The 25,225-nt window shown below is 41.5% G+C and overlaps 2 protein-coding genes across 2 annotated transcripts in view; one reads left to right on the top strand and one right to left on the bottom strand.

Annotated features, from left to right (window-relative positions):
* LOC307016330 (phosphoinositide 3-kinase regulatory subunit 6-like) overlaps positions 1–25,225 on the bottom strand; it is a 492,324-nt gene that overhangs the window by 387,236 nt on the left and 79,863 nt on the right. The window lies entirely within an intron of this gene.
* Positions 1,326–25,225, top strand: part of LOC307014338 (E3 ubiquitin-protein ligase SMURF2-like) — a gene marked incomplete at its 3' end in the record, with an annotated part of 72,404 nt that continues 48,504 nt past the window's right edge. The window contains exon 1 of the mRNA XM_079642212.1: positions 1,326–1,723. Within this exon, the coding sequence (XP_079498338.1) occupies positions 1,672–1,723 (52 nt within the window). The 5' untranslated portion in view covers positions 1,326–1,671. The remainder of the gene's footprint in view (positions 1,724–25,225) is intronic.

The raw sequence follows: 25,225 nt of genomic DNA, 5'->3' as shown, positions 1-25,225 counted from the left end.
GTTTGACGTCATCTGAACAGGACATCGAACGCTCACTGCTTGATGGCGCGCTGAGCTCCGTTTACGCCGGTTGCTAAGCAACATCATTATGGGGAAATGCAAGTCTGCGTCCAAATGGTTGGAAAATAAGGAGGAAGGACAATCAATACTGTATATAGTCAAAGTGTGTTGCCAAGGTAACCGGTTAGAACTCAAAGTGGCGATGAGGTCTTAAAATGTATGGAAAGGGTCTTAAAAGGTCCTACATTTGAATTCAGGGTTCCTGCATATACCCTGCTTTAACATCACAAACAAATTAAGTTTACCTCGCTGTTCAGTGTTTCTTTATTTATCAAATATTTGAAATGCTCCTCGACAGACTTAAGCGCTCGCTGTTGAAAATATAAGACCTGTTCTGCAGAGGCAGGAATCCGTCATTACATCTTTCTAAGATAAAGCTAGCTCCAAAAAGTATGTTTTGAATATTTTCCATGTTGAAATATACGACTCTAAAACAATGAAATACAGAAGACATCAGCTGACATGATCACCTGGAGTAAATGCAGTTTACAAATAATGGTACATTTAATAAGTACAATATATATAAAAGATAATCAGAATTACTTTAGTCCCACAAAGGGAACATTTACATTGTTGCAGCCAAGATTCAATACTGATAAAAACAAAACAGTCTCTAGTAAAGTGGCAAGCATTTCTTGGTCATAACTAAAAACGTGTGTATTCTCGATGCAGTACTCTCACTTGTAATGGAGTATTTTTACAGTGTGGAATTATTACTTTAACTAAAGATCGGCAAAGGTGAAAAGTAACTACGTACATTTACTCAAGTACTGCACTTAACTTCAGTATTTCCATTTTATGCAACTTCCACTACAGTTCAGAGGTAAATCGTGTACTTTTACTCATGTATTAAAATACCTCTAGTTACTTCACAGATGTGGATTAATGATGTGAAATATAATCAAGTGTTAAATCAGACTTTAGTTCCACCTGGAGTAAATCCACAAGCTACCCTGCTGTATACAAAGTCATTCAAACTAGCTGCACCTTTACCAGCTTTGAGAACACTTTCATGATCAATCATTATAAAACATATCTATTATTCTGAAATGGACCAATCTGCACAATGACTACTTTTACTTTTGCTATATTTTGATGCAAATTATTTTTTCTACTTTTACTTGAGTAACATTTTGAATGCAGGACTTTTACTGTAACAGAGTATTCCTACACTCTGGTACTTCATAGTACTAGACCTGAGTACTTGTTCCTCCTCTGGTAACATGTTGGGGAAACGTGAAATCACTCCCCCAAAGAGTGTTGTCGTCACCGGTCAGAGCAGAGGATCCACTCCGGAGGAGGACCAGTCCGAGGCAGAGGCTGATCCGAAGATGTGAAGACAAACCCGGCGTTTCCCCAGCAGCTTCTCTCCACTTTCCTCCGGGGGAAAATCATTTTTTATACATGCATTTTGCAGCTTCCTCTTTTATTTCATTTTTGCATTTGTGAGCGCTCGCCATGGCAGTTCAGTTCGCATCCGGGCCACAATGCCTTGACTCCATTATTGTCTAAAACTGGCTGAGAGGTTGATAAACCTTGATATTATAATTTTAATTTTTTACAGTTAATTTTTTTTTTATTACGTGAAGTGAAGGCTGGAACCAAGAGGACATGTCTAACCAAGGAGTCCGGCGGAATGGCCCTGTGAAGCTGCGACTAACAGGTAGCAACGCTGTTTAAATCCCCATGGGAACTGGTCGCATCCAGCAAATAGACGAAGCCTGTCTGGCTAGTGTGTGGATAATACACTGGATAGGGGGGCTCAGACTATTACACCCAGCAAATAGACGGGGCTAGACGGGCACCGTCTATTTGCTGGACGTGGAGAGTTTCCCAACCAAGGGGGCTCTGTCTACTACATCCAGCAGATGGACGGGGCTAGGTGGGCTCCGTCTATTTGCTGGATGGGACCAGATCCCATAGGCTATATGGAATTGGCTAACCGCCGGTTCTTTCTACTGTGATTTCTACGATTTTGTAAACAGCTTCAATGCATTTTATAAATTATTTATTTTTACAGTGTTGACCTTTATCTAAAAATTGACTAGACCCCTAGATGAAGCTAAATGTTGATATTACTGTTCCTGGAAGTAGTCTGATCCCTATGTTGTGCTACTCTGCCCATTAAGAGTGTGCTTACACTTATATAAACCAACATTTGGCCTGATATCTTACATTTTTATTTTGCTTATAGATACATATATGCAATGTCATTGTTACCCAACTATAACACTGTTCTGCCCACAGACAGGCTCATATAAAGTTGGCTAGCAGACATTAGCCTAGCATGCCAGCTAGCCATAATTAAGCCTTTATGATGCCAGGCTCCACAGGTCAGAGAGCCTGGATCTGAACAGAGAGCTTTGTCATATAAGGGAATACACACACACACACACACACACACACACACACACACACACACACACACACACACACACACACACACACACACACACACACACACACACACACACACACACACACACACACACACACACACACACACACACAGAAACACAGACAGACAGAAAGCTGCATCCTTTGTGATTAAAACAGGTCACCATAAGTTGTGTTTCACACAAACAACGTTTTAAATGCACAGTTAATTGATCTTAAGAACTTTTTGTAATATCATTTTCTGTTTAAGTTGAATTATTAGAGATGCATGTTGCTCAAAGTTTTTAATTCTGAATCTAAAGTCACTAAAAGCTGTTTGATAAATATGTAATGGAGTAAAGGATAAAGCAGCATAAAATGGGAATACTCAAGTAGAGTAGATTAACAAGTTCTTCAAATAGTACATTACTTTGAGTAAATGTACTTACTTTCCACCACTGTTAATGAATACAGACAGACAGACAGACAGACAGACAGACAGACAGACAGACAGACAGACAGACAGAGAGACAGACAGACAGGCAGGTAGACAGGAAGGCAGACAGACAGACAGACAGACAGACAGACAGACAGACAGACAGACAGACAGACAGACAGACCGACAGACCGACAGGCAGGCAGACAGACAGACAGACAGACAGACAGACAGACAGACAGACAGACAGACAGACAGGCAGACAGACAGACAGACAGACAGACAGACAGACAGACAGACAGACAGACAGACAGACAGACAGACAGGCAGGCAGGCAGACAGACAGACAGGCAGGCAGGCAGGCAGGCAGACAGACAGACAGACAGACAGACAGACAGACAGACAGACAGGCAGGTAGACAGACATCTGCCTCCTTTGTGGTTAAAACAGGTCACCATAAGTTGTGTTCCTGCATTATAATCCATGTATAAAGCAGTTCTGTTCCTGTGAACACTTCATACTTTGGCAGCTCTGTTCTTCCTCCTCAGCTGTTTTAATGTGTGCCTTCTCAACACAAACAGCAGAAACGGTTTACATGAGAGCTCTCTGTTTTGACTGGGAGACGAGAGCCCGCCCTGTTTGATGTCCGTCCAGCGTCTGACCTGAGTCAGATTCCATGGCAGGCTTTCAAATTAAATATTTGAGTCGGTGCTGTTTTTTGGAAACAAGGAGCGATCTTAATAAGAGGGATAAAATGAGCTGGACGTGCAAAAAAAAAGCCAAGGAGATCAGACTTTGAGCTAGCTGTCAGAAGTCATTCAAGGTTCAATGCAAGATGTGGAGAGTTGTATACAAAAATGTCAAACCCAGCGTTCTTACATTTGTAAATACATGACATGTCATACAGGGATGGAAGCAGATCAGTCTGTTGGGAATTAGCTTAGGAATTGGATGGTCGTCGGTTCGAGTGACACGTTACACCCTTCCCGATTTAATATCCCCCTGAAATACTTATTTTCTGCATGATTCTCTCTGTATATTTGTCAGTGGATTTTTGTTTTCCAGCACTGCTAGCAATCACTCCTCGGGGCATATTTCGAATTATGTATTGTCCACATGATCAGCTCCGGTCCTAAAGCTGCAGCTCTACGAAGAAGTACTCACTTTTACCAGAGATGCTTCACTACACACTGTCATTATGTGTTTCTTTGTTGCTGCTCAGCTGTGTAGCTGCTTCGAAGGAAGTAATGGACACAGGAGGTGTAGAGTGGTGCAGGAATGAGTCCTGGAAGTTAGTTAACTTTTTCGCACTTTCCTTGATTGGAAGTCAATTGTTTTTAGGATGTTTTTTTTTTTAAAGTTGTTAGCCTGAAAAAGGTTCTGTATTAACCCTAGCTGAAAATATTTTAACGTTTTGTTCTACAACATAAAATACGTCCGCAAATACCGTAAGCTACAAAATGTTCGATCTGTCTATCATAAAAATGCCAGTTGCTAACAAGTTTCTAAAAAAGACGCCCAACATTAGCCGCCTTTAGCTTAGCGGTGGTGACGTGAAGTCATGTGACCGTGCTGTAGTTCCTTTATAGCCCAACATTAGCCTCCTTTAGCTTAGCGGTGGTGACGTGAAGTCATGTGACCGTGCTGTAGTTCCTTTATAGCCCAACATTAGCCACCTTTAGCTTAGCGGTGGTGACGTGAAGTCATGTGACCGTGCTGTAGTTCCTTTATAGCCCAACATTAGCCGCCTTTAGCTTAGCGGTGGTGACGTGAAGTCATGTGACCGTGCTGTAGTTCCTTTATAGCCCAACATTAGCCGCCTTTAGCTTAGCGGTGGTGACGTGAAGTCATGTGACCGTGCTGTAGTTCCTTTATAGCCCAACATTAGCCACCTTTAGCTTAGCGGTGGTGACGTGAAGTCATGTGACCGTGCTGTAGTTCCTTTGTAGCCCAACATTAGCCACCTTTAGCTTAGCGGTGGTGACATGAAGTCATATATCTTATTTTCTCCAAAATCCAATAGAAAATTCCAATTGGCTTTATGTCGAGGGACCACTTGCGATGCTAACTTCCGAAATGTTCTAAAAAAATGTGTCACCACTCTTTCGAGCCCTTGTAGCTGCATGTAGTCATTTGTAGTCGGGTTGATTTTTGACACATAGCTGCAGATGAGTTTGTTTCCTGGCAGGTTGTGAATGATGACATTCAACAGGCCTGTAGCTGTTTGTGCTGAAGGCGTCTCTACTTGCTGACAACCTCCCCCCCCCCTCACTGTCCATTTGAACCAGATGTTGCACATGTTTGCCAGCTATACAACTGGAAAGGTATGGCAAGCAAGCTGCTAAAACTAACACTCAGGGTGAGAATTGCCCCTCGACAACAACGGAATAGGTTTCCATTAGACTCTCCAGCTGATCACTCCTAAATGATGTGACATACAAACACGGGGTGATCATAAATTACATCATCAAGCCACGGCTCATTGTTTGTCTGATCACTATTAAATTCTGTACTGTGGACACAGCTCATGCAGGGTAAAAAAAAAAAAAAAAGCAATACTGTGGAGCTTGTCTTGTATATAAGATATATCTATTATCTCGAGACATGTCCCCCGTATACAAGATGTCTCCGCGCACGTAAACAACAACGTGACGTCGGAGCTCCGTAAAAACAAAGCTGTCTTTTCCGTCTGACGCTCGGTTTGATACTCATATTTCTGGAGTAATTATACCGTTTTTGACGAACAGAAATATAGTTTTCTGGCTTCACTTTAACATTTTACGGGTAAAATCTGCATTTTGGTATGTTACCTGTTTTAGACAAAACCCTGTCATGGTGTGATTTGCACCGCTTTCCATGTGTTCACTTTAAACTATAATACCCTGCTGTTGTCATATATCGTCATATAATCAATCTGTACATTTTTTGTCTTTTGTTTATATTTATTTTATGGTTTGAATGCTTGTCTTTATTCTTTTTAAATGCTAAATAGTTTGTTTACACCAATGAAAATCCCTTGAATGTGTAATGGTACCAGGCAATAAAGTCAACTCTTGAAATTCTGATTCTGGAAATGTATGACACGCAGCCAAAAGTTCACTCTAATGTGATTGAGAGTTTGCAGAAAGTGGAACGCACCCCTGCCGTCCGTCTGAGTCAAGAGCTGTCCGTCACAAAGAAGAAGTCTAAGCTCCTTTGAATCAATTTTCCGCCCCGAAAGACATGCAAGAGAACAATAAACGAACTGATGTGTGATTGATTTCCTGGCCAATGCAGATTCTCGACGTTTATAGTCTCGTCTTTGCTACGAGTTTACATGTGACTGTTTGAGGCATATGGTTTGCTCATCTGAATTCTTTGGCGCGCTGCAGACAGCGAAGAGATCTCTCTCTGTGGGATTCCCTACAATTCTCCATTCGCATTCCCACCTCTTCCTCTCTGAGTCAGTCCTGTTCTTTCCGACTGTAAGCCTCGTCTCCCTCTCACCAAAGAATATTTCACTCCCACCCTCCCTCTGCCCTCACCCGTTCTGTGTCTGTCTGTGCACCCTGACACTTATTTGCGGGTAATCAGCTGCAGGATTTAAAGTCGCTGCAAGTATCTCCAAATAGAGGTGGGCACTATAATGCTTTATGAACAGGGTTGGGAGGGTTACGGCCCGTCTACACTACAGGCATCGAAAAATGCTTTCAACGCTTCGCCCATTCACTTGAATGGGGTGACGTAGAAGATTTTTAATCTTCGCCGAACTGCATTGTGGGGAGCATGGCATGGCTTTGCATCACGAGCATCTATCGGCGAACAATGTTCAACTTTTGAGGCTCGATGCTTGGCATCAGCCAATCAAATCCCGTTTATGCAAATCCCGCCAGTGCAAGCGCAGCCAATCAAACCGCGTGCAAGCTGGGAGAGCCAGACCGCAGTTCATTTCCTCATATTCCAAACGAGATATTACGGTAGCAAATCACCCGGTTCTTTACGACCAGAACTATTTACCGGGATACAAACCGGAGGAACCAGGCATGGAGGGAGGTGGCAGAGACAGTGGGTGAAACTGGTAGGTTTTCACCTGTTTGGAGAGTTTATATCCAGTTTACTTCGTTTTAACATTGCTATTGCTTTGTATGTCGGGGGCGGGAGGTTCATGTGATTGGTTGTTGGTCGCGTTGCTCGCAAAAAATCGCCAAGCTTCAGACACGCCCAGCTTCAAGATTTTTTGAGGCCTGTAGTGTAGACGGGCCGTTAGAGTTAAAGGTCCCATGTCATGCTTTTCCGGTTAGTACCCGTCCCCCTTGTGTGTTATGAAGGTTTTTCTGCATGTAAACGGTCTGCAGAGTCACAAACCCTCAAAGTACACCCTGTAGGGAGTAAAACTCTAACACAGAGAAGACCTGTCTATGCTGCCCCAGAACGCCTCGATGGACATTTCTCTTTTTCCATTGTTTACTTCTTGGGTATAGTGACGTATTTCGGGCATAGGTGACACAACGTAACGTCCGCGGAGCCGTTACGCTTTGGACCAATCCGCGGACTTCCTCACACACACACACTCGGCGGGACGTTGCTGCGATACCTCAACGATGGAATTATGATCAGTAGAAATGGCCATATCACGGGACCTTTTTAAAGGATGTTTTTTTGGTCGTTAGCCTGAAATAAGGTCTGTGGTTAACACATGCTGAACTTAATTCCATTACTATAGCTAATTACCAATAAAATCAATGTAATCAGTAACCTATAAAAGTATCCTAAAGACTCTCCATTACTTCTGGATTACAGCAATATCAAATACCATCCCAAAAACTCATGCTGTTTTAGTTTAGTGCAGGAATTCAAGTATTTTTGCTTAATAAACGAGGTGTCAGCCGACTGTATTCAACACAAACACAAAGAATGAATGAATGAAAACCAAAAAGAAGATGTAGGCAGTATGCATACCTATTTCAAATACTGGACAACCAAACATGATCATTTACAAAGAATGTATCCTTTTTTAAATTACATCAGGACTCTTGGATAGTGACAGTATGTTTGCAGCTGGAAGTAGCAGCTTCTACTTGAAGGTAATGTTGGTCACGATATCAAATTCACACAAAGTTAAACCACATTTTTGAGTAAAAGATGTTGAATATTTTTGACTACAGTAAGGCAATAAACAAAGAAAGAAATGGATAAGGACAGACTGATAAACGTCAAAGTTTAAGTCAGAAATTCAATCAGAATTGACCACAGCTGCTTAATATCTGAATAAAAACAAACCTAGTTCAATGTAAGTTATGATCTTTGACTTTTTTATTGCGAAGAACATAGTCTGGAGCGATCCGTGTGGTTTGTGTGGCTGTGGAAGAAACCCTTTTCAGACATGAAGAAAAACATGTGGAAACGGATCAAATTCGACCCGAGGACAACACAAAGAGAAATCTCCGACCAGAGAAAGCATTTTTTGAGCTAGAAGCCACAATAATAAACTGGAAGACTTTGGAGTTTGTAACATATCATCCTTTTATTTAGAAATGTATTGAAACATTGCAATCCAGCTCGAAATCCCAGTATTTTGGAAATGTACCTGTGGTCTCTGTAAGGCAATACTGGTGTCCTAATTAGGTTATCCTATTACATGTAATCCGTTACTCCCCACGCCTGTCGCTCCATTGGTTCCTCCCCCTCCCTGCAGGTTGACTGGCAGTTGAATGGACACAGATGCTGCTTTAGAGTATAAATGATTTGGAAGATGCAACAAAGACCCTGGGGTTCACACTGGCCTCTGTGTGTGGCTTCCAGTGAAAGGCTTAGGTCTCTCTTTTCAATGCAGCTTAGTCTGAGTGTAGTCTACAGATGGGGGGGTCTTTGGATGTTGGATAATTGGAGGAGAACCCCCCCCCTCTTCCACAGCTGGTTACAGATGGAGGACGGGACCTGATGATCAAACCGTTCTAATGTGGTCTGAGCTGGATCTCACTGCATTCATGTGGTCTCTGTCTGAGCATGGAAGTGATTTGGCTTCATCTGGGTGTTCAGACAGGAAACATGGTAAATACGCAGTGATGAGATGCATGTGGGCTCTACTGAACCATCACCAGAGATGGCAACAGAACACACATCCTTTCCTCAAGTAGAAGTACAGATACTCGTGTTTAAAAATACTCTGGTGAAAGTAGAAGTACTTACTAAACTTCTTTACTCAAGTCAAAGTAAAGAGGCTTTGAAATGTACTTCAGTAAAAAGTACCCATAACTAGCAGCTGTTTTAAAGAGTACCTGACCTCCCTTTATATTAATAGAACAATAATGTCATTGTTAGCTCATGAATGTTTCCATGGTGACCAACGGCAACATGACAACGTTTTCATTGGTCCCTCTTCTTTAGAGAAGACCAGGAAATGATGGATACAAGGATCGTGTTCAAATCAATAGGCACGCAATGACTCTAAATAATAATGATCACGCCACCAAACACACATTCAGACTAAAGGAACCAGCCTGTTTGGAAAATGAGAGAAGTAGAAAGTACAGGTATTTGAGTTCAACATGTAAGAAGTAGAAAGTACAGGTATTTGAGTTCAACATGTAAGAAGTAGAAAGTACAGGTATTTGTGTTCAACATGTAAGAAGTAGAAAGTACAGGTATTTGAGTTCAACATGTAAGAAGTAGAAAGTACAGGTATTTGAGTTCAACATGTAAGAAGTAGAAAGTACAGGTATTTGGGTTCAACATGTAAGAAGTAGAAAGTACAGGTATTTGAGTTCAACATGTGAGAAGTAGAAAGTACAGGTATTTGTGTTCAAAATGTAAGAAGTAGAAAGTACAGGTATTTGTGTTCAACATGTAAGAAGTAGAAAGTACAGGTATTTGTGTTCAACATGTAAGAAGTAGAAAGTACAGGTATTTGAGTTCAACATGTAAGAAGTAGAAAGTACAGGTATTTGAGTTCAACATGTAAGAAGTAGAAAGTACAGGTATTTGAGTTCAACATGTAAGAAGTAGAAAGTACAGGTATTTGAGTTCAACATGTAAGAAGTAGAAAGTACAGGTATTTGGGTTCAACATGTAAGAAGTAGAAAGTACAGGTATTTGTGTTCAACATGTAAGAAGTAGAAAGTACAGGTATTTGTGTTCAAAATGTAAGAAGTAGAAAGTACAGGTATTTGTGTTCAACATGTAAGAAGTAGAAAGTACAGGTATTTGTGTTCAACATGTAAGAAGTAGAAAGTACAGGTATTTGAGTTCAACATGTAAGAAGTAGAAAGTACAGGTATTTGAGTTCAACATGTAAGAAGTAGAAAGTACAGGTATTTGAGTTCAACATGTAAGAAGTAGAAAGTACAGGTATTTGAGTTCAACATGTAAGAAGTAGAAAGTACAGGTATTTGGGTTCAACATGTAAGAAGTAGAAAGTACAGGTATTTGAGTTCAACATGTAAGAAGTAGAAAGTACAGGTATTTGTGTTCAACATGTAAGAAGTAGAAAGTACAGGTATTTGAGTTCAACATGTAAGAAGTAGAAAGTACAGGTATTTGGGTTCAACATGTAAGAAGTAGAAAGTACAGGTATTTGTGTTCAACATGTAAGAAGTAGAAAGTACAGGTATTTGAGTTCAACATGTAAGAAGTAGAGAGTACAGGTATTTGTGTTCAACATGTAAGAAGTAGAAAGTACAGGTATTTGAGTTCAACATGTAAGAAGTAGAGAGTACAGGTATTTGTGTTCAACATGTAAGAAGTAGAAAGTACAGGTATTTGAGTTCAACATGTAAGAAGTAGAGAGTACAGGTATTTGTGTTCAACATGTAAGAAGTAGAGAGTACAGGTATTTGAGTTCAACATGTAAGAAGTAGAGAGTACAGGTATTTGTGTTCAACATGTAAGAAGTAGAAAGTACAGGTATTTGAGTTCAACATGTAAGAAGTAGAGAGTACAGGTATTTGTGTTCAACATGTAAGAAGTAGAAAGTACAGGTATTTGAGTTCAACATGTAAGAAGTAGAAAGTACAGGTATTTGTGTTCAACATGTAAGAAGTAGAAAGTACAGGTATTTGAGTTCAACATGTAAGAAGTAGAGAGTACAGGTATTTGTGTTCAACATGTAAGAAGTAGAAAGTACAGGTATTTGTGTTCAACATGTAAGAAGTAGAGAGTACAGGTATTTGTGTTCAACATGTAAGAAGTAGAGAGTACAGGTATTTGTGTTCAACATGTAAGAAGTAGAAAGTACAGGTATTTGTGTTCAACATGTAAGAAGTAGAGAGTACAGGTATTTGTGTTCAACATGTAAGAAGTAGAGAGTACAGGTATTTGAGTTCAACATGTAAGAAGTACAAAGTACAGGTATTTGTGTTCAAAATGTGAGAAGTAGAAAGTACAGGTATTTGAGTTCAACATGTAAGAAGTACAAAGTACAGGTATTTGGGTTCAACATGTAAGAAGTAGAAAGTACAGGTATTTGGGTTCAAAATGTAAGAAGTAGAAAGTACAGGTATTTGAGTTCAACATGTAAGAAGTAGAAAGTACAGGTATTTGAGTTCAACATGTAAGAAGTAGAAAGTACAGGTATTTGTGTTCAACATGTGAGAAGTAGAAAGTACAGGTATTTGAGTTCAACATGTAAGAAGTAGAAAGTACAGGTATTTGAGTTCAACATGTAAGAAGTAAAAAGTCGTCAGAAAAATAAGTAGTGGAGTAAAGTACTGATACCAGAGAATATGTACTTAAGTACAGTAACGAAGTATTTGTTCTCCACTACTTCCCACCTCTGCCCATCATGGACTTCTCTTTAGGAAACATTTCCACATTTTGCATGAAGGAAAACAAACACAACAGAGCAGAGAGGGAAACATGTGGTGTCGAGGAACCAAAGAGAGGACGTACAACGAGCAATTATTGCACATCATTTGTAAACATTTTTCCTTCCCCCCGCTGAGAGCCTCCCATCATTTTAAATTGTTCCATCAATTAATGCACTGACTGGCTGACTGGCTGGATTCCTGTTGGCTCAGCTGCTCTTCAGTGAGGACAAAGGCTTCTGCGGTCGCTCTAAACTCAGCCGCCAGCAACGGCCCGGAGGAGACCAGATGTAGAGAAAGAAAAGGGGGAGGAAGTGATCTCCAGACCCCGAACACTTGTCCCTCACGTCTGACAGGTGCTTCCCTCCTTTTAGTTTTTTATTATTATTATTAAAGTATTTACTCCACTCATGGCAATTATTATAAAACATGTACAGTTAAAGCTGCTTTTCGTAGCCCATGATGGAAAGGAGAAAGTCTTATTCAACCCCTTACCTTAAAATAGATAGGCTTTCAATCACAGCTGCTTAAACCAATACTTCCAGTAACATGAAACACAATCACAAGTCAACACTACAATCTGCCATCATCTTCATACTGTCTAATTATTCTTTCTCTATACATGTTCTTTAACCTAAAGGTGTTCATACAGCCCTTTAAATCATGTAGTAAAGAAATCCTCAGTTTGACGCCAACTATCGAGATACACATCTGCTTTAAAGTGAACTAAGACGGTCTGTAATCCAATTAAATCTTCCCTAATGAAGTGATGAACTGCTATGACTCAGCAGGACATTAGTTGTGTTATAACGAGGGTAGAAACTCAGAGAGCAATGTGTGGGCTGCATCTGTGGTTTGGAGAGATTTGCTCTTCATGCTGAGTGGAGCATCAACACTTCAGAGTGGTGGCTTCCTAGCATTTATACCGGATATTATTTTCCTGTACACACGCTGGGGCTGCGAAGACATTTAAACAAAATTGCAGCATGGACAAGTGGAATATTTGTAATCGCAGGAAGCACATTTGTTAAAGGCTAAATATGTTAAAATACCATTTTGTGTGGAGTATTGTGCTGCTGCAGACGAATCTCGGCCAACAAATCATATTATACAGTCATGTGACCGTGCTGTAGTTCCTTTATAGCCCAACATTAGCCTCCTTTAGCTTAGCGGTGGTGACGTGAAGTCATGTGACCGTGCTGTAGTTCCTTTATAGCCCAACATTAGCCACCTTTAGCTTAGCGGTGGTGACGTGAAGTCATGTGACCGCGCTGTAGTTCCTTTATAGCCCAACATTAGCCACCTTTAGCTTAGCGGTGGTGACGTGAAGTCATGTGACCGCGCTGTAGTTCCTTTATAGCCCAACATTAGCCACCTTTAGCTTAGCGGTGGTGACGTGAAGTCATGTGACCGCGCTGTAGTTCCTTTATAGCCCAACATTAGCCACCTTTAGCTTAGCGGTGGTGACGTGAAGTCATGTGACCGCGCTGTAGTTCCTTTATAGCCCAACATTAGCCACCTTTAGCTTAGCGGTGGTGACGTGAAGTCATGTGACCGCGCTGTAGTTCCTTTATAGCCCAACATTAGCCACCTTTAGCTTAGCGGTGGTGACGTGAAGTCATGTGACCGCGCTGTAGTTCCTTTATAGCCCAACATTAGCCTCCTTTAGCTTAGCGGTGGTGACGTGAAGTCATGTGACCGTGCTGTAGTTCCTTTATAGCCCAACATTAGCTTTTTACTTCAGAAATCATAAAGTGGTGTTAATATGTGGAGGTAACTCTGCTGAACTAAACCTGTTTCATAAACGTTTGTTTGAGACAGAGATTATTTTCTGGGTTTTTTTATAGAGCCATTGCGATGCTAACTTTCGGATCTTTGTACAAAAAAACTTCATCACTGCACCGCTCTTTAAATCAGGATCTGTAAACTGGACTCTAATAGTTCTGTCACAGGGAAAGAGAGCAGAGAGAGCGAGAGTTTGTGTTTTGGCTTGGAGTCGTGCTTTCCTCCTGGGTGGTTTGGGAAAGACCCTCTTCAAAGGCCCGCTCAGTAACCTGGCTGTGGTTCTTAATGGGTGAAACTGGATTATCAGTGAGTGTGAGGGAGGGGAGCTCCACTGAGGACTAAACAGATTCCTGTCCTCAGGCTGTTCTCCATGCTGGCCCTCTCCAAGACCCTCTAATTCTTCCCTATTTCACAAACTACAGCTCGCTTTGAAGTTAGAAGCTCAACTTGAGGGTGTTTTTTTGTATCGGAGGCGGCCTAATGCATATCCAATGTCAGGCTGAAACCCAGCTTGACTTCAGATGCCCTTAAAGTAAGTCTGTGCTACTCCTGCTGCTGTGGAAAAAGTGACATGTGAGGATCATTAGTGATTTTCATTGACAATTATGGTATTTTAGGCTGTGGAGGTTTGCAAGATGTGAAGAAAACATGCAAGATGTAATAAGTGTTGCACATTTTGATGGCGGTACGAGAGGAAATAATAGATTTAAGTGTTGTTGTTGCATAGAAGTCATTGTACTACACTTTTTAGGTAAACAGTTTCAGTTTGTTTCTGATGTTTGAAGACCTATTGTTTTCAGATACGGCTGTTAAGTTGTCACATGGAATATCACGTTTGATCTAAACCTATATTTTTATATTTCTTGGTCCCATGTTGTTGACAGTTTGTAAACCTCATTGGCCAAATGGGCTTTGTCGTACCTCTCACAAAGTATAGCAATGGGAAGGCAATTCCTAGACACCGTCATGAAACAAAACCACAAGACCTTTTTTAGTTCCTGGATGGAATGCAACCGGGCTCGGAGCAGCCCTTTCGCCCCGGGTTTATTGTGGAAATTCACACTGCAATGGTGATAAAAGCATTCTGCTGCCCTAGTAAAACCACACTATCTCACATTAATTCACAACTTCTCTGGCTCTTGTGTTGGAAAGAGAATGATGAGGTTCCCATCACACCAGTTCCTAGTTGGAAGTAGTCCAATGCAAAAATATGTATCATCGTGAGTCTCGTCAATGAAGTGCCGCGTTTCCATTGCTTGGCCCGACTCGCTTTTTTGTTTGTTTTTCCATTAGGAAAAGGTCTGGATAGTATCTGATACTTTCTAGTTCCATTACTGCATGATGGCATGAATGTATTAAGAGAAAACATTAGAGCGTTGGAGGCGGGTTCCCCTTTGCTTTAATGAAAGTTGCTCAGCGTTGTATGATGCCGAAATGGCTCGACTCAAGAACAAAAATAACCGTATCTTCCTGGATCTTCCGCGTTCATTGGCCACATAAAGGCAAATGGGTTATCCTTAAAAACCGCTTCCAAACCGTTACATCACATTGGGTTTCTAGATTCAGCCATTAGCACATTTGTAGGCACTAATGATTTAAATAAGGGCTATTCAAATGTTCATACCGTGAACTCTTATTTACCTAAAAAAGACAAGTTAAACGTTGATTTCCAGACATCTTTTTTCAAACTCAAGTCAGTGGAAAAGTGTTTTTGGGCCGAATGCCGTCGCATTACTGATACAGATTTTGTATTGCCAAAAATGTGCTTCAAACGCCTGACTTACTTCCTTTGTTCCTGGGTTTATGTCGATGTTAAAACACTTTACTGATTGGTCGGATGGAATTGGAACACTCATTTTTGAATGGTTGATTAGAGCAGCTTGTTCCCCTTTCATGTTCTTTTATTTTCTGGTATTTCTGTGATTATTATGATCCCCCTGACGTGTGCCCAGGTGAGATCACAAAGCAAGTTTGGACAGACTCTCATTAGCTCTGATACATATCCTCACAGATAGTTTTACTTCCCCTGGAAGCAAAGCTGGAGTTCTGGTGGTCAGAGAGTCCTGCCCAGCTGTCCGGTTGGAGAAAGGGTAACCCGAGAATAACTCTTGGACGTGCGGACTGTGCTTTAAACCTGGATGGACACGGGTTGATATGATTAGCTCTGACTAACCTCAAGCAGATGGGGGTCTCTCAAGTCTCAAGGCGAAAGGGGGAAGCCGCGAAAAGCCGCAAGATGCCAACAGCTGACTGCAGGCGTCTGTCCGTGCTTTCGGCCTGACGTTTGAACCCCTTCAGTCCTCAGAAGAAAGATGTTTATATTCACACCGGATCACATTTCAAATGGCAACTCGGGCCGACGTTGGACAAACACCCCGCAGGAATCCACCGCAGGAAAAAGAAAGTCTAGCCGAGGAAACAAATGTGATATTTCAACACTGGGTTTTCAACACCCTTGCAGTAAGGAATCCTAAGTATGTTCAGAGTCCCATAGGTGACCCTTGCCTTGTCTCAGATGTGTAGCTGTCTGGTTGATAAGAGTGGTGGGTTCAATATGAAACTAACCTTCAAATGTCTGCTAACGTAGACAGTCATGTTGGGACATTTTCAGAAATGTAACAGCATATTTATTACTTAATGTACTATATGGTCCAGAGCTTAAGGCCAGAAGAATGCTTTGGTTTCCTTTGGCGTCCCACAACTGAATTAATGTTGTATTTGGATGCATTAATACATTAAACTCTGGCTTGTTCAAAATGCAAGGCTCTATTGTTATGTTCACAGTAGCTACAGTGTAGATATGGCAATGAAAAACTGACAGGCTGTCCAACAATGCAACATGAATATATATGGGACATAAAACAAATAAAATAGTGCAAGAGAATGTTGTAACGATCATATTTTGCATTCAGTATCTGAAACACCATGTTTAAGGTCCATCGTTAAGAAAGTTATTGCAGCATTCGTGGAATTCCTCAGGGTTTGATAACCTTTGTCTAATCCCCATGTTATAAAAACCTCATCTGAAGTCTTAGAATGTGGCTCGACTCGACAACCTGCCCTCTGAGGCCGAGCTATATTTGGGTCAGACGTGATTATGACTCATGTCTTGTAGACTAAACGCGTGTCATCTAATTGAAACACGACTTGCATCAAGCAATAAAAGCCGTTTATAGCATGCACCTGCACATGGCGCCAATCGCCATTAACTGAGGATGAACAACGCAAGACATGCAGGAAGGAATTGGGATAAAAATAACTTCATGCTTCATTTTAAGGCTTAGGGGTCCTCTGTAGTTTCTGTAGCAACTGCTTTGATATCCAATTCTGTATTTTTACAGCAACAACATTTAAAAGGAGGCATAGCACTGTCGGATTCAAGCTTACATGTAATGATTTGTTGCTTTTCTTAGTCATCTCTTTGTGTTTTGGACATTCGGGGCAACTTAAATCACCTCAAGTTGTGATTGTCATTCATCGTGTCTTTGAATGTTTTATGGGATACAAAATTGACACTAGGATGGATATTTTAGAAACTTTACTTAAAGGGGACCTATCATGCAAAATGCACTTGTGTACGTCTTGTATACCTGAACATGTGTCCCCGGTGTTCCAGGGAACTCACCAAGTGTCAGAAAACACAACCCTCTCTATTTTCCTCCATACCCAAATCTCTTAAAAAGGGGCTGCAACGGATCTGATACAGACTGATCCAGATTTGAACACTTCTATGACGTCACAGAAGTGGCGCTACGGCTATTGGGCCAACTCCACCAATCAGGAGGAGACAGCCACGGACATTGCCGTTGGAAAGCGCTGGAGACGCTGTAGTACATATGCCAGGCCTGTAGATGGTGCTGTTCTCACTGAATCAGCCCATGATGCAAAGACAGTGTTCAATTGAGCGAAATGAGGAATGGCTAAAATGCATGATCTGTTTGGTATTTTGAAAAATAAAAAGTATAAATATGCCTTATATAGGTATGGTCCTACACTATATTATTCAAATACAGCATGATAGGTCCACTTTAAGTATCGTAACTGTAATCAATAACTGAACGACGTAAAGAGACGCACTGTCGGTATTGGAGACTTTCTCGTAAGATTGAACGACTTTTGGAGGTTCTGTTGTGAGCTGATTTCAATGGCAAAGACTTGTCAACATTGGCCTAGGGTTATTGTTGGATTTTTGAAAGGATCTTGCCCTCTTCTCCAAGGTTAACAACCCCAGATAGCCCCAGATAATTATAGTGAAAATACCCGTAGTTGCAGCCCCTATTCTCAAGACCCAGTAGTAAATGACTGTTCTGTTCTTTCATCTACGATTACGACATGATTCCTGTCCTGATTCCTTAAATCGCTGTGGGTCCTTTCAGTCCAACACATTCACTGGCACGGCATAAAGTATAAAAAGGGAAAAATATATCTGGCGGTAATGATGTAACACGGCTCCAAGATGAAGTTGTGAAATCGTTTTTAGAAACTAAAACTCCCCAGGATTGCGAGGGGGAAAACCAAGAAGCAAAGCGGCGGCATTTCTGGCATTTAACACCGCAGTGTGGTGGTCCTCAACTTCTGCTAAACCGGTTGGTACTATCCAAACTTTTCTACTCTCCTCCATTACATCAGAGGAGGCAAAGAAGCCAAGACGCCTTTTGAAAAACAACCGGCCAACGGGAGTGCAAGCTTGCAGAAGCTCTGATTCGCTCACAGTTTGGACCACTTAGCTGCAGAGAGGAAGGTGCTGTGGAAGACTTTACCCGCATGGATGACTCTCTGTTAGGGACGCTGTATCACAGAGTGGAAAGAGAGGGTGATGCACTATGCAGGGGTAACAGGAATGCCACTAAGAATTGCCATTGTGGGATCGTTTCCGACTATTTGCAGCCCGAAAATAGTCAGGGTGGACTCCGCTATTATGCAATTACACTGTATCACGGAGGGAAAAGGTGACGTGAGACGGATGAAATGTTCTCAAACGGAGAATGTTGCCAGCCTCTTTCCTTTCACGTGTGAATGTGCGTGGGGACTTTAGACATGTAGTCCAACAGGTTTTTGCAAAGGAAGATAAGCTGTTCACTTTGTCGTAGTTTGTGTCATCTTTTTATCCTTGTTTAAAACTGGTCTGGTTACGAAGCAATCTCGGTTCAACTCGGTTCCCAGAGGCTCTCAGTCCACTTTATTTTCTAATTTCCAGGCCTGAGAGTCTATTACTCTTCAGGTTGCACGTACCAATTATTGATTTAATCTACAGATTAATTATATGATTGATTGGTTTCTTTATAAAGTATCCCGGAGTTGTTTTGTCCAACTGTATACCTAACAATTTCAATTGAGGATATTTAGGGCGACGGTGGCTGTGAGGGAATGTGTGTCTTTCCACCAGAAGGTTGTTGGTTCGATCCCAGCCCGTGCACTCAACCAAGTTGATGTGTCCTCCTTGGGCAAGATACTGAACCCTGAAGTGCTCCCGGTGTGTGTGTGTGTGTGTGTGTGTGTGTGTGTGTGTGTGTGTGTGTGTGTGTGTGTGTGTGTGTGTGTGTGTGTGTGTGTGTGTGTGTGTGTGTGTGTGTGTGTGTGTGTGTGTGTGTGTGTGTGTGTGTGTGTGTGTGTGTGTGTGTGTGTGTGTGTGTGTGTGTGTGTGTGTGTGTGTGTGTGTGTGTGTGTGTGTGTGTGTGTGTGTGTGTGTGTGTGTGTGTGTGTGTGTGTGTGTGTGTGTGTGTGTGTGTGTGTGTGTGCGTGCGTGCACACACACTTAGCTTCCCTAGATCAAGTGTTACTGCTCTGAGGGAGAGGGTGACGAGCATATGTTTCACTTTCATTTTTTATTTCAATTCAAACTTTGGTCATGAAGAATATGTTTCTCTGTTGTCCACGTTCATAAAGCATAGCAACAGCATCAGAGCGCGGTGCAGAGTCTCTGGATGAGTTTAGTCCCTCGTTCTTATTAAACATCCATGTTGTAGTCCGCTGTATAGAAAACTGTAGTTTCCATAGTTCCCCCACAGCAGCAGACGCACATTCATGACGTCCGCTGGCGCAACATAAACACGTCGGATAGTGAAAGTTCAGTCGGATTCTCTAAAGTACCGCAGTCTCTTCTCCTAAATCCTTTTGAATTCTCCTATCCACTATCCCTTAACCCCGTGACGTTTCACTCAGAAGTCAAGGAATAGACGATAGGGTTAGACGTTAGGAGCTGATTTTTGGATGATCGAAACGCAACCCAGGTCTGTGGTTGACACAGGTAGGTAGGTAGGTAGGTAGGTAGGTAGGTGGGTAGGTAGGTAGGTAGGTAGGTAGGTAGGTAGGTGGGTAGGTGGGTAGGTGGGTACTTTATTGATCCCAATTTGGGAAATTATTTTGTTACAGAAGCAGCAGTGTGTTCGGACATTAAATTACAAACAATTAAAAAGTGGAATAGAGGAAATAACAATACAATATTGTGTCATCATTACATATAATTGTAACACACTACATGATTGTCTCTAAAAGCCTTGTTTCTACATTGCAATGAAATATAACAAATAATTGATTCATTCATTTTCATAAAAATTCAAGTTAGTAGCTATTAAAGGCATAAAAAGCTGTTGCCTTGTCTGTTGCCCCCCGTGTGTGTGTGTGTGTGTGTGTGTGTGTGTGTGTGTGTGTGTGTGTGTGTGTGTGTGTGTGTGTGTGTGTGTGTGTGTGTGTGTGTGTGTGTGTGTGTGTGTGTGTGTGTGTGTGTGTGTGTGTGTGTGTGTGTGTGTGTGTGTGTGTGTGTGTGTGTGTGTGTGTGTCTGTGTGTGTGTGTGTGTGTGTGTGGTGGGGGGGGGGTGGTGCAACTTCCAACAGGAGTAATTTGGGGGGTCTCTCGGAGAAAAAGGTTGGGAACCCCTGCTTTATAGCATAACGTTAGCATTTTGCTTCTGGCCATTAGATTTATGTTTCGAAAACTATAAAAGTAAGGTAGACATGTGGAAATTATCCGGCTGAACAAAACGTGCATTTATTAACAGGTTAGTTTTCCACAGATCTTATTTCGAGCTATTTTCCAAAACCCCATGGAGAAATCCCGCTGCTTTGTTGCCGAGGGAACCAGCAGTTTACTCGCGGGTAAATACGTCATCCCTGCACCGCTCTATAGACAATATACAGAAATACTCTCAGTTTTAGCAATAATTTCTCACATTATAACTATTTTTTTAAACATGTTGTTTACCTCCCTGGCCCCATACTATCATGACCCAGCCATCACCTTTATCGCTGTAGTCTTAAAAACAGCATTCAATCTTGATTGTTAGAAATCTCCAATTGATTACAGCTGGCCGCGTGAAAGACCTTTAATGAGTCTGAAAAACCCTTTACTTCCTCGGCTGTTGTTTATCTTGGCCGGTTGCCCAGTTATTAACAATCCCTAATAATCTCTGAGCTTTGCCGCCGCCATATGCTCGAACCGCATCACGTCATCTTTATAACATAACACCGCCTCGCAGAGCTCCGTTTCCTCTGAGCGTGTCGCTGTGTTTCTGGAGACCCTTCATCGCATTACCAGCAGGTGCTGAGCGTGATCTGTGATGATAAATGACTCCTCTTACTCATGGCCGTCTGCCCTTTGATGAAGGGAAGTTATGGGGGATATATGTCTAGTTTCTCTTCATTCAACTAAATCCACTTTTTTAGCAGATGTCCCCAGGTGTCCATTTACTCAACAGGAGTCCTAGGTTTCAACCATTTCTGTGTTTGCTTTGCGGTAATGAATACACGTAATAGGTTTCCTTTCTACTGTTTTTACATGTTTTTGTCTGTGGAGGTTTCTTCAGCAATCTTTAAACATTCAGCAAACTGATCCAAAGGCTGAAGAAATAGTGGAAATACAGTAGGACACTCACATGCACATAAATGGGGTCTATGAATGCCTCTTTTATTTTATTGGTGTAGGTAGGTAGGTAGGTAGGTAGGTAGGTAGGTAGGTAGGTAGGTAGGTAGGTAGGTAGGTACAGTACAGTACAGTACAGTAGGTAGGTGGGTGGGTAGATAGGTAGGTAGGTGGGTAGGTAGGTAGGTAGGTAGGTAGGTGGGTAGGTAGGTAGGTAAGTACAGTAGATAGGTGGGTGGGTAGATAGGTAGGTAGTTAGGTAGGTAGGTGAGTGGGTAGGTAGGTAGGTAGGTAGGTAGGTAAAGTAGATAGGTGGGTAGGTAGGTAGGTAGGTAGGTAGGTAAGCTAGGTAGGTAGGTACAGTAGATAGGTGGGTGGGTAGATAGGTAGGTAGGTAAGTAGGTAGGTAGGTAGGTAGGTAGGTAGGTAGGTAGGTAGGTAGGTAGGTAAGTAAGTAAGTAAGTAAGTAAGTAAGTAAGTAAGTAAGTAAGTAAGTAAGTAAGTAGGTAGGTAGGTAGGTAGGTAGGTGGGTAGGTAAGCTAGGTAGGTAGGTACAGTAGATAGGTGGGTAGGTAGGTAGGTAGGTAGGTGGGTGGGTAGGTAGGTGAGTAGGTGGGTGGGTAGGTAGGTGAGTAGGTGGGTAGGTAAGTAAGTGGGTAGGTAGGTAGGTGGGTAGGTAGGTAGGTAGGTAGGTAGGTAGGTAGGTAGGTAAGTAAGTAGGTAGGTAGGTAGGTGGGTAGGTAGGTAGGTAGGTAGGTAAGTAAGTAGGTAGGTAGGTAGGTAGGTAGGTAGGTAGGTAGGTAGGTAGGTAGGTGGGTAGGTGGGTACTTTATTGATCCCAATTTGGGAAATTATTTCGTTACAGAAGCAGCAGTGTGTTCAGACATTAAAATACAAACAATTAAAAAGTGGAATAGAGAAAATAACAATACAAATATATAGTTATATATAGTTAGTGGCTCCATGATCACTCTGCCACCACCAGTGACTCATATCTGTATGCGACATAAGTATATTTGCTAAGATATAAAAAAAACCTGCTAAAGCTGATATTCCCCTCTCTCTAAAAGTCACTTGGACTGAACCACATTTCCACAGTTAGCTTGCACCCTGGAGAGTTGGACAGAGTTTCTGAAACCCTACTTCCTCCTCCTGTTTTTGGTTTCCATTAACAAATGTTTCGTGTACTACAGTCCTTTTTCTGCGGATGTTCAAACAAGCTGATACTAGAAGGTAGAGCAATACAAAGTAGAAGTACTCAGATCTTGTACTTGAGTAAAAGTAGAAGTACTCAGATCTTGTACTTGAGTAAAAGTAGAAGTACCAGAGTGTAGGAATACTCTGTTACAGTAAAAGTCCTGCATTCAAAATGTTCCTCAAGTGAAAGTAGAAAAGTATTCTCATCAAAATATAGTGAAAGTAGCGACAGTAAAAGTAGTCATTGTGCAGATTGGTCCATTTCAGAATAATAGATATGATATGTTTTATAATGATTGATCATGAAAGTGTTCTCAAAGCTGGTAAAGGAGCAGCTAGTTTGAATGACTTTGTATACTGCAGGGTAGCTGGTGGATTTACTCTAGGTGGAACTAAAGTCTGATTTAACACTTGATTATATTTCACATCATTCATCCACATCTGTGAAGTAACTAAAGGGATTAAATACATGTAGGGGAGTAGAAGTACACCATGTACCTCTGAACTGTAGAGGAGTAGAAGTACACAGTAGCATGAATGAAAATACTCAAGTAAAGTACAAGTGCCTCAAAATTGTACTTTTGCGCAACATGTCCTTCACAAGCAGGAAGTGCTGTACTACGGCTGTTAGGACAATCTGTCATCGCTCTTATCTCCATGCTTCTTCAAATGCGGTGAACATGCAAACAGGAATGTGCCAAAGACACTATTTGTTCCTTGGTTCGTCCCCCTCGCTCCACGGTTGGTTCAGTTCAAACTCAACTTGGAAACTGTGAATGATTTCCCTCCAGACTTTGCTTTTTTTGGAGGTTGCCCTGCATGCAAGCTCCACCTGCTGAGTGACATGAGCCTACAGGAGGCAGCGTTGAAGACTAAACATTACCCAGCATGCTGTCAGAGATCGATTAGAAGACGCCTCAGAGATTAGCAGCACGAACAGGTTCACTAAAACAACCATCAGTACTTGTCAGTCACAATCTCCGTTTAGGTTTCAAGTCCCAGAAAGAGCAGTGGGGGGGGGAAGCCTTTTGTTTAGAGAAGAACAATGAAAGTGCACGGCAGTCAAAACAGGGCTCAACAGAGGAAAGGTTGGAGTCTGGAAGAGTTCGAGGGAGGGGGTTCTGTTCCCTGAAGATGTGTCTGTACTTTAGTAAAAGTACTCAGATCTTGTACTTGAGTAAAAGTAGAAGTACTCAGATCTTGTTCTTGATTAAAAGTAGAAGTACTCAGAACTTGTACTTGAGTAAATGTAGAAGTACTCAGATCTTGTACTTTAGTAAAAGTAGAAGTACTCAAATCTTGTTCTTGAGTAAAAGTAGAAGTACTCAGATCTTGTTCTTGAGTAAAAGTAGAAGTACTCAGATCTTATACTTGAGTAAAAGTAGAAGTACTCAGATCTTGTTCTTGAGTAAACGTAGAAGTACTCAGATCTTGTGCTTGAGTAAAAGTAGAAGTACTCAGATCTTGTACTTGCGTAAAAGTAGAAGTACTCAGATCTTGTTCTTGAGTAAAAGTAGAAGTACTCAGATCTTGTACTTGAGTAAAAGTAGAAGTACTCAGATCTTGTTCTTGAGTAAACGTAGAAGTACTCAGATCTTGTGCTTGAGTAAAAGTAGAAGTACTCAGATCTTGTGCTTGAGTAAAAGTAGAAGTAATCAGATCTTGTTCTTGAGTAAAAGTACTCAGATATTGTACTTGAGTAAAAGTAGAAGTACTCAGATCTTGTTCTTGAGTAAAAGTACTCAGATATTGTACTTGAGTAAAAGTAGAAGTACTCAGATCTTGTACTTGAGTAAAAGTAGAAGTACCAGAGTGTAGGAATACTCTGTTAGAAGTAAATATCCTGCATTCAAAAATTATCCCCAAAATAATGGACATATGAAAACATTAAAACATAAATAAAAGAATAAATAAACAAATAAAATGGGGCGGGGCATCCGTGTGTGTACGTGTGTGTGTGTGTGTGTGTGTGTGTGTGTGTGTGTGTGTGTGTGTGTGTGTGTGTGTGTGTGTGTGTGTGTGTGTGTGTGTGTGTGTGTGTGTGTGTGTGTGTGTGTGTGTGTGTGTGTGTGTGTGTGTGTGTGTGTGTGTGTGTGTGTGTGTGTGTGTGTGTGTGTGTGTGTGTGTGTGTGTGTGTGTGTGCTACTAATTTGTGTATTTCTTCTTTTTTCTCTATATATAATAAGTGTGTGTACTCTTTATTATTGCATACCTTTTTTACCTGACATTTTTGCCGCTGCAGGACTAATAAAGGAATCCTGAACGTCACTCGAGGGTGTGAAGAGATTTGTTGATTTCATCAGCTGGTTAGAAACCCCTCACTCTTATTAGAGAGTTTTGAGTAGTGATGGTAATGGTGGAGTATCACCATGGGTTGTCTCTTTTCCCACACCCCCGTTTCCTCCACCTCATAGACTCCAGTGTGGTGGTTAACCACAGAGCAACATGAACTCTCTTTTCCCCTCGGTGCTCTTTCCTTTTCCCAGGACCTTTCAGGGCCTGAACAGAACATCGTAGCTTCAACGCAGCACCAGGGTCTTCTTCCATTTGTTTCCAATAAGGAGAGAGCGTGTCGTTGCTTGGGCGAAGCGCTTGTAGACGTCTCTAGAAATTTGACAACAGGCTTAGTTTTGTCCTTGTCTTTCTACAGAGGTGGGAAGTAGTGTTGTACAAATACTATGTTACTCTACTTAAGTACATGTTTCTGGTATCAGTACTTTACTCCACTACTAA

Source organism: Notothenia rossii, assembly GCF_949606895.1.
Source record: "Notothenia rossii genome assembly, chromosome: 8".
In the NCBI taxonomy this organism is placed as follows: domain Eukaryota; kingdom Metazoa; phylum Chordata; class Actinopteri; order Perciformes; family Nototheniidae; genus Notothenia; species Notothenia rossii.
The sequence above is the reverse complement of the archived record's forward strand: the minus strand, read 5'-3'. Positions and strand labels throughout refer to the sequence as shown.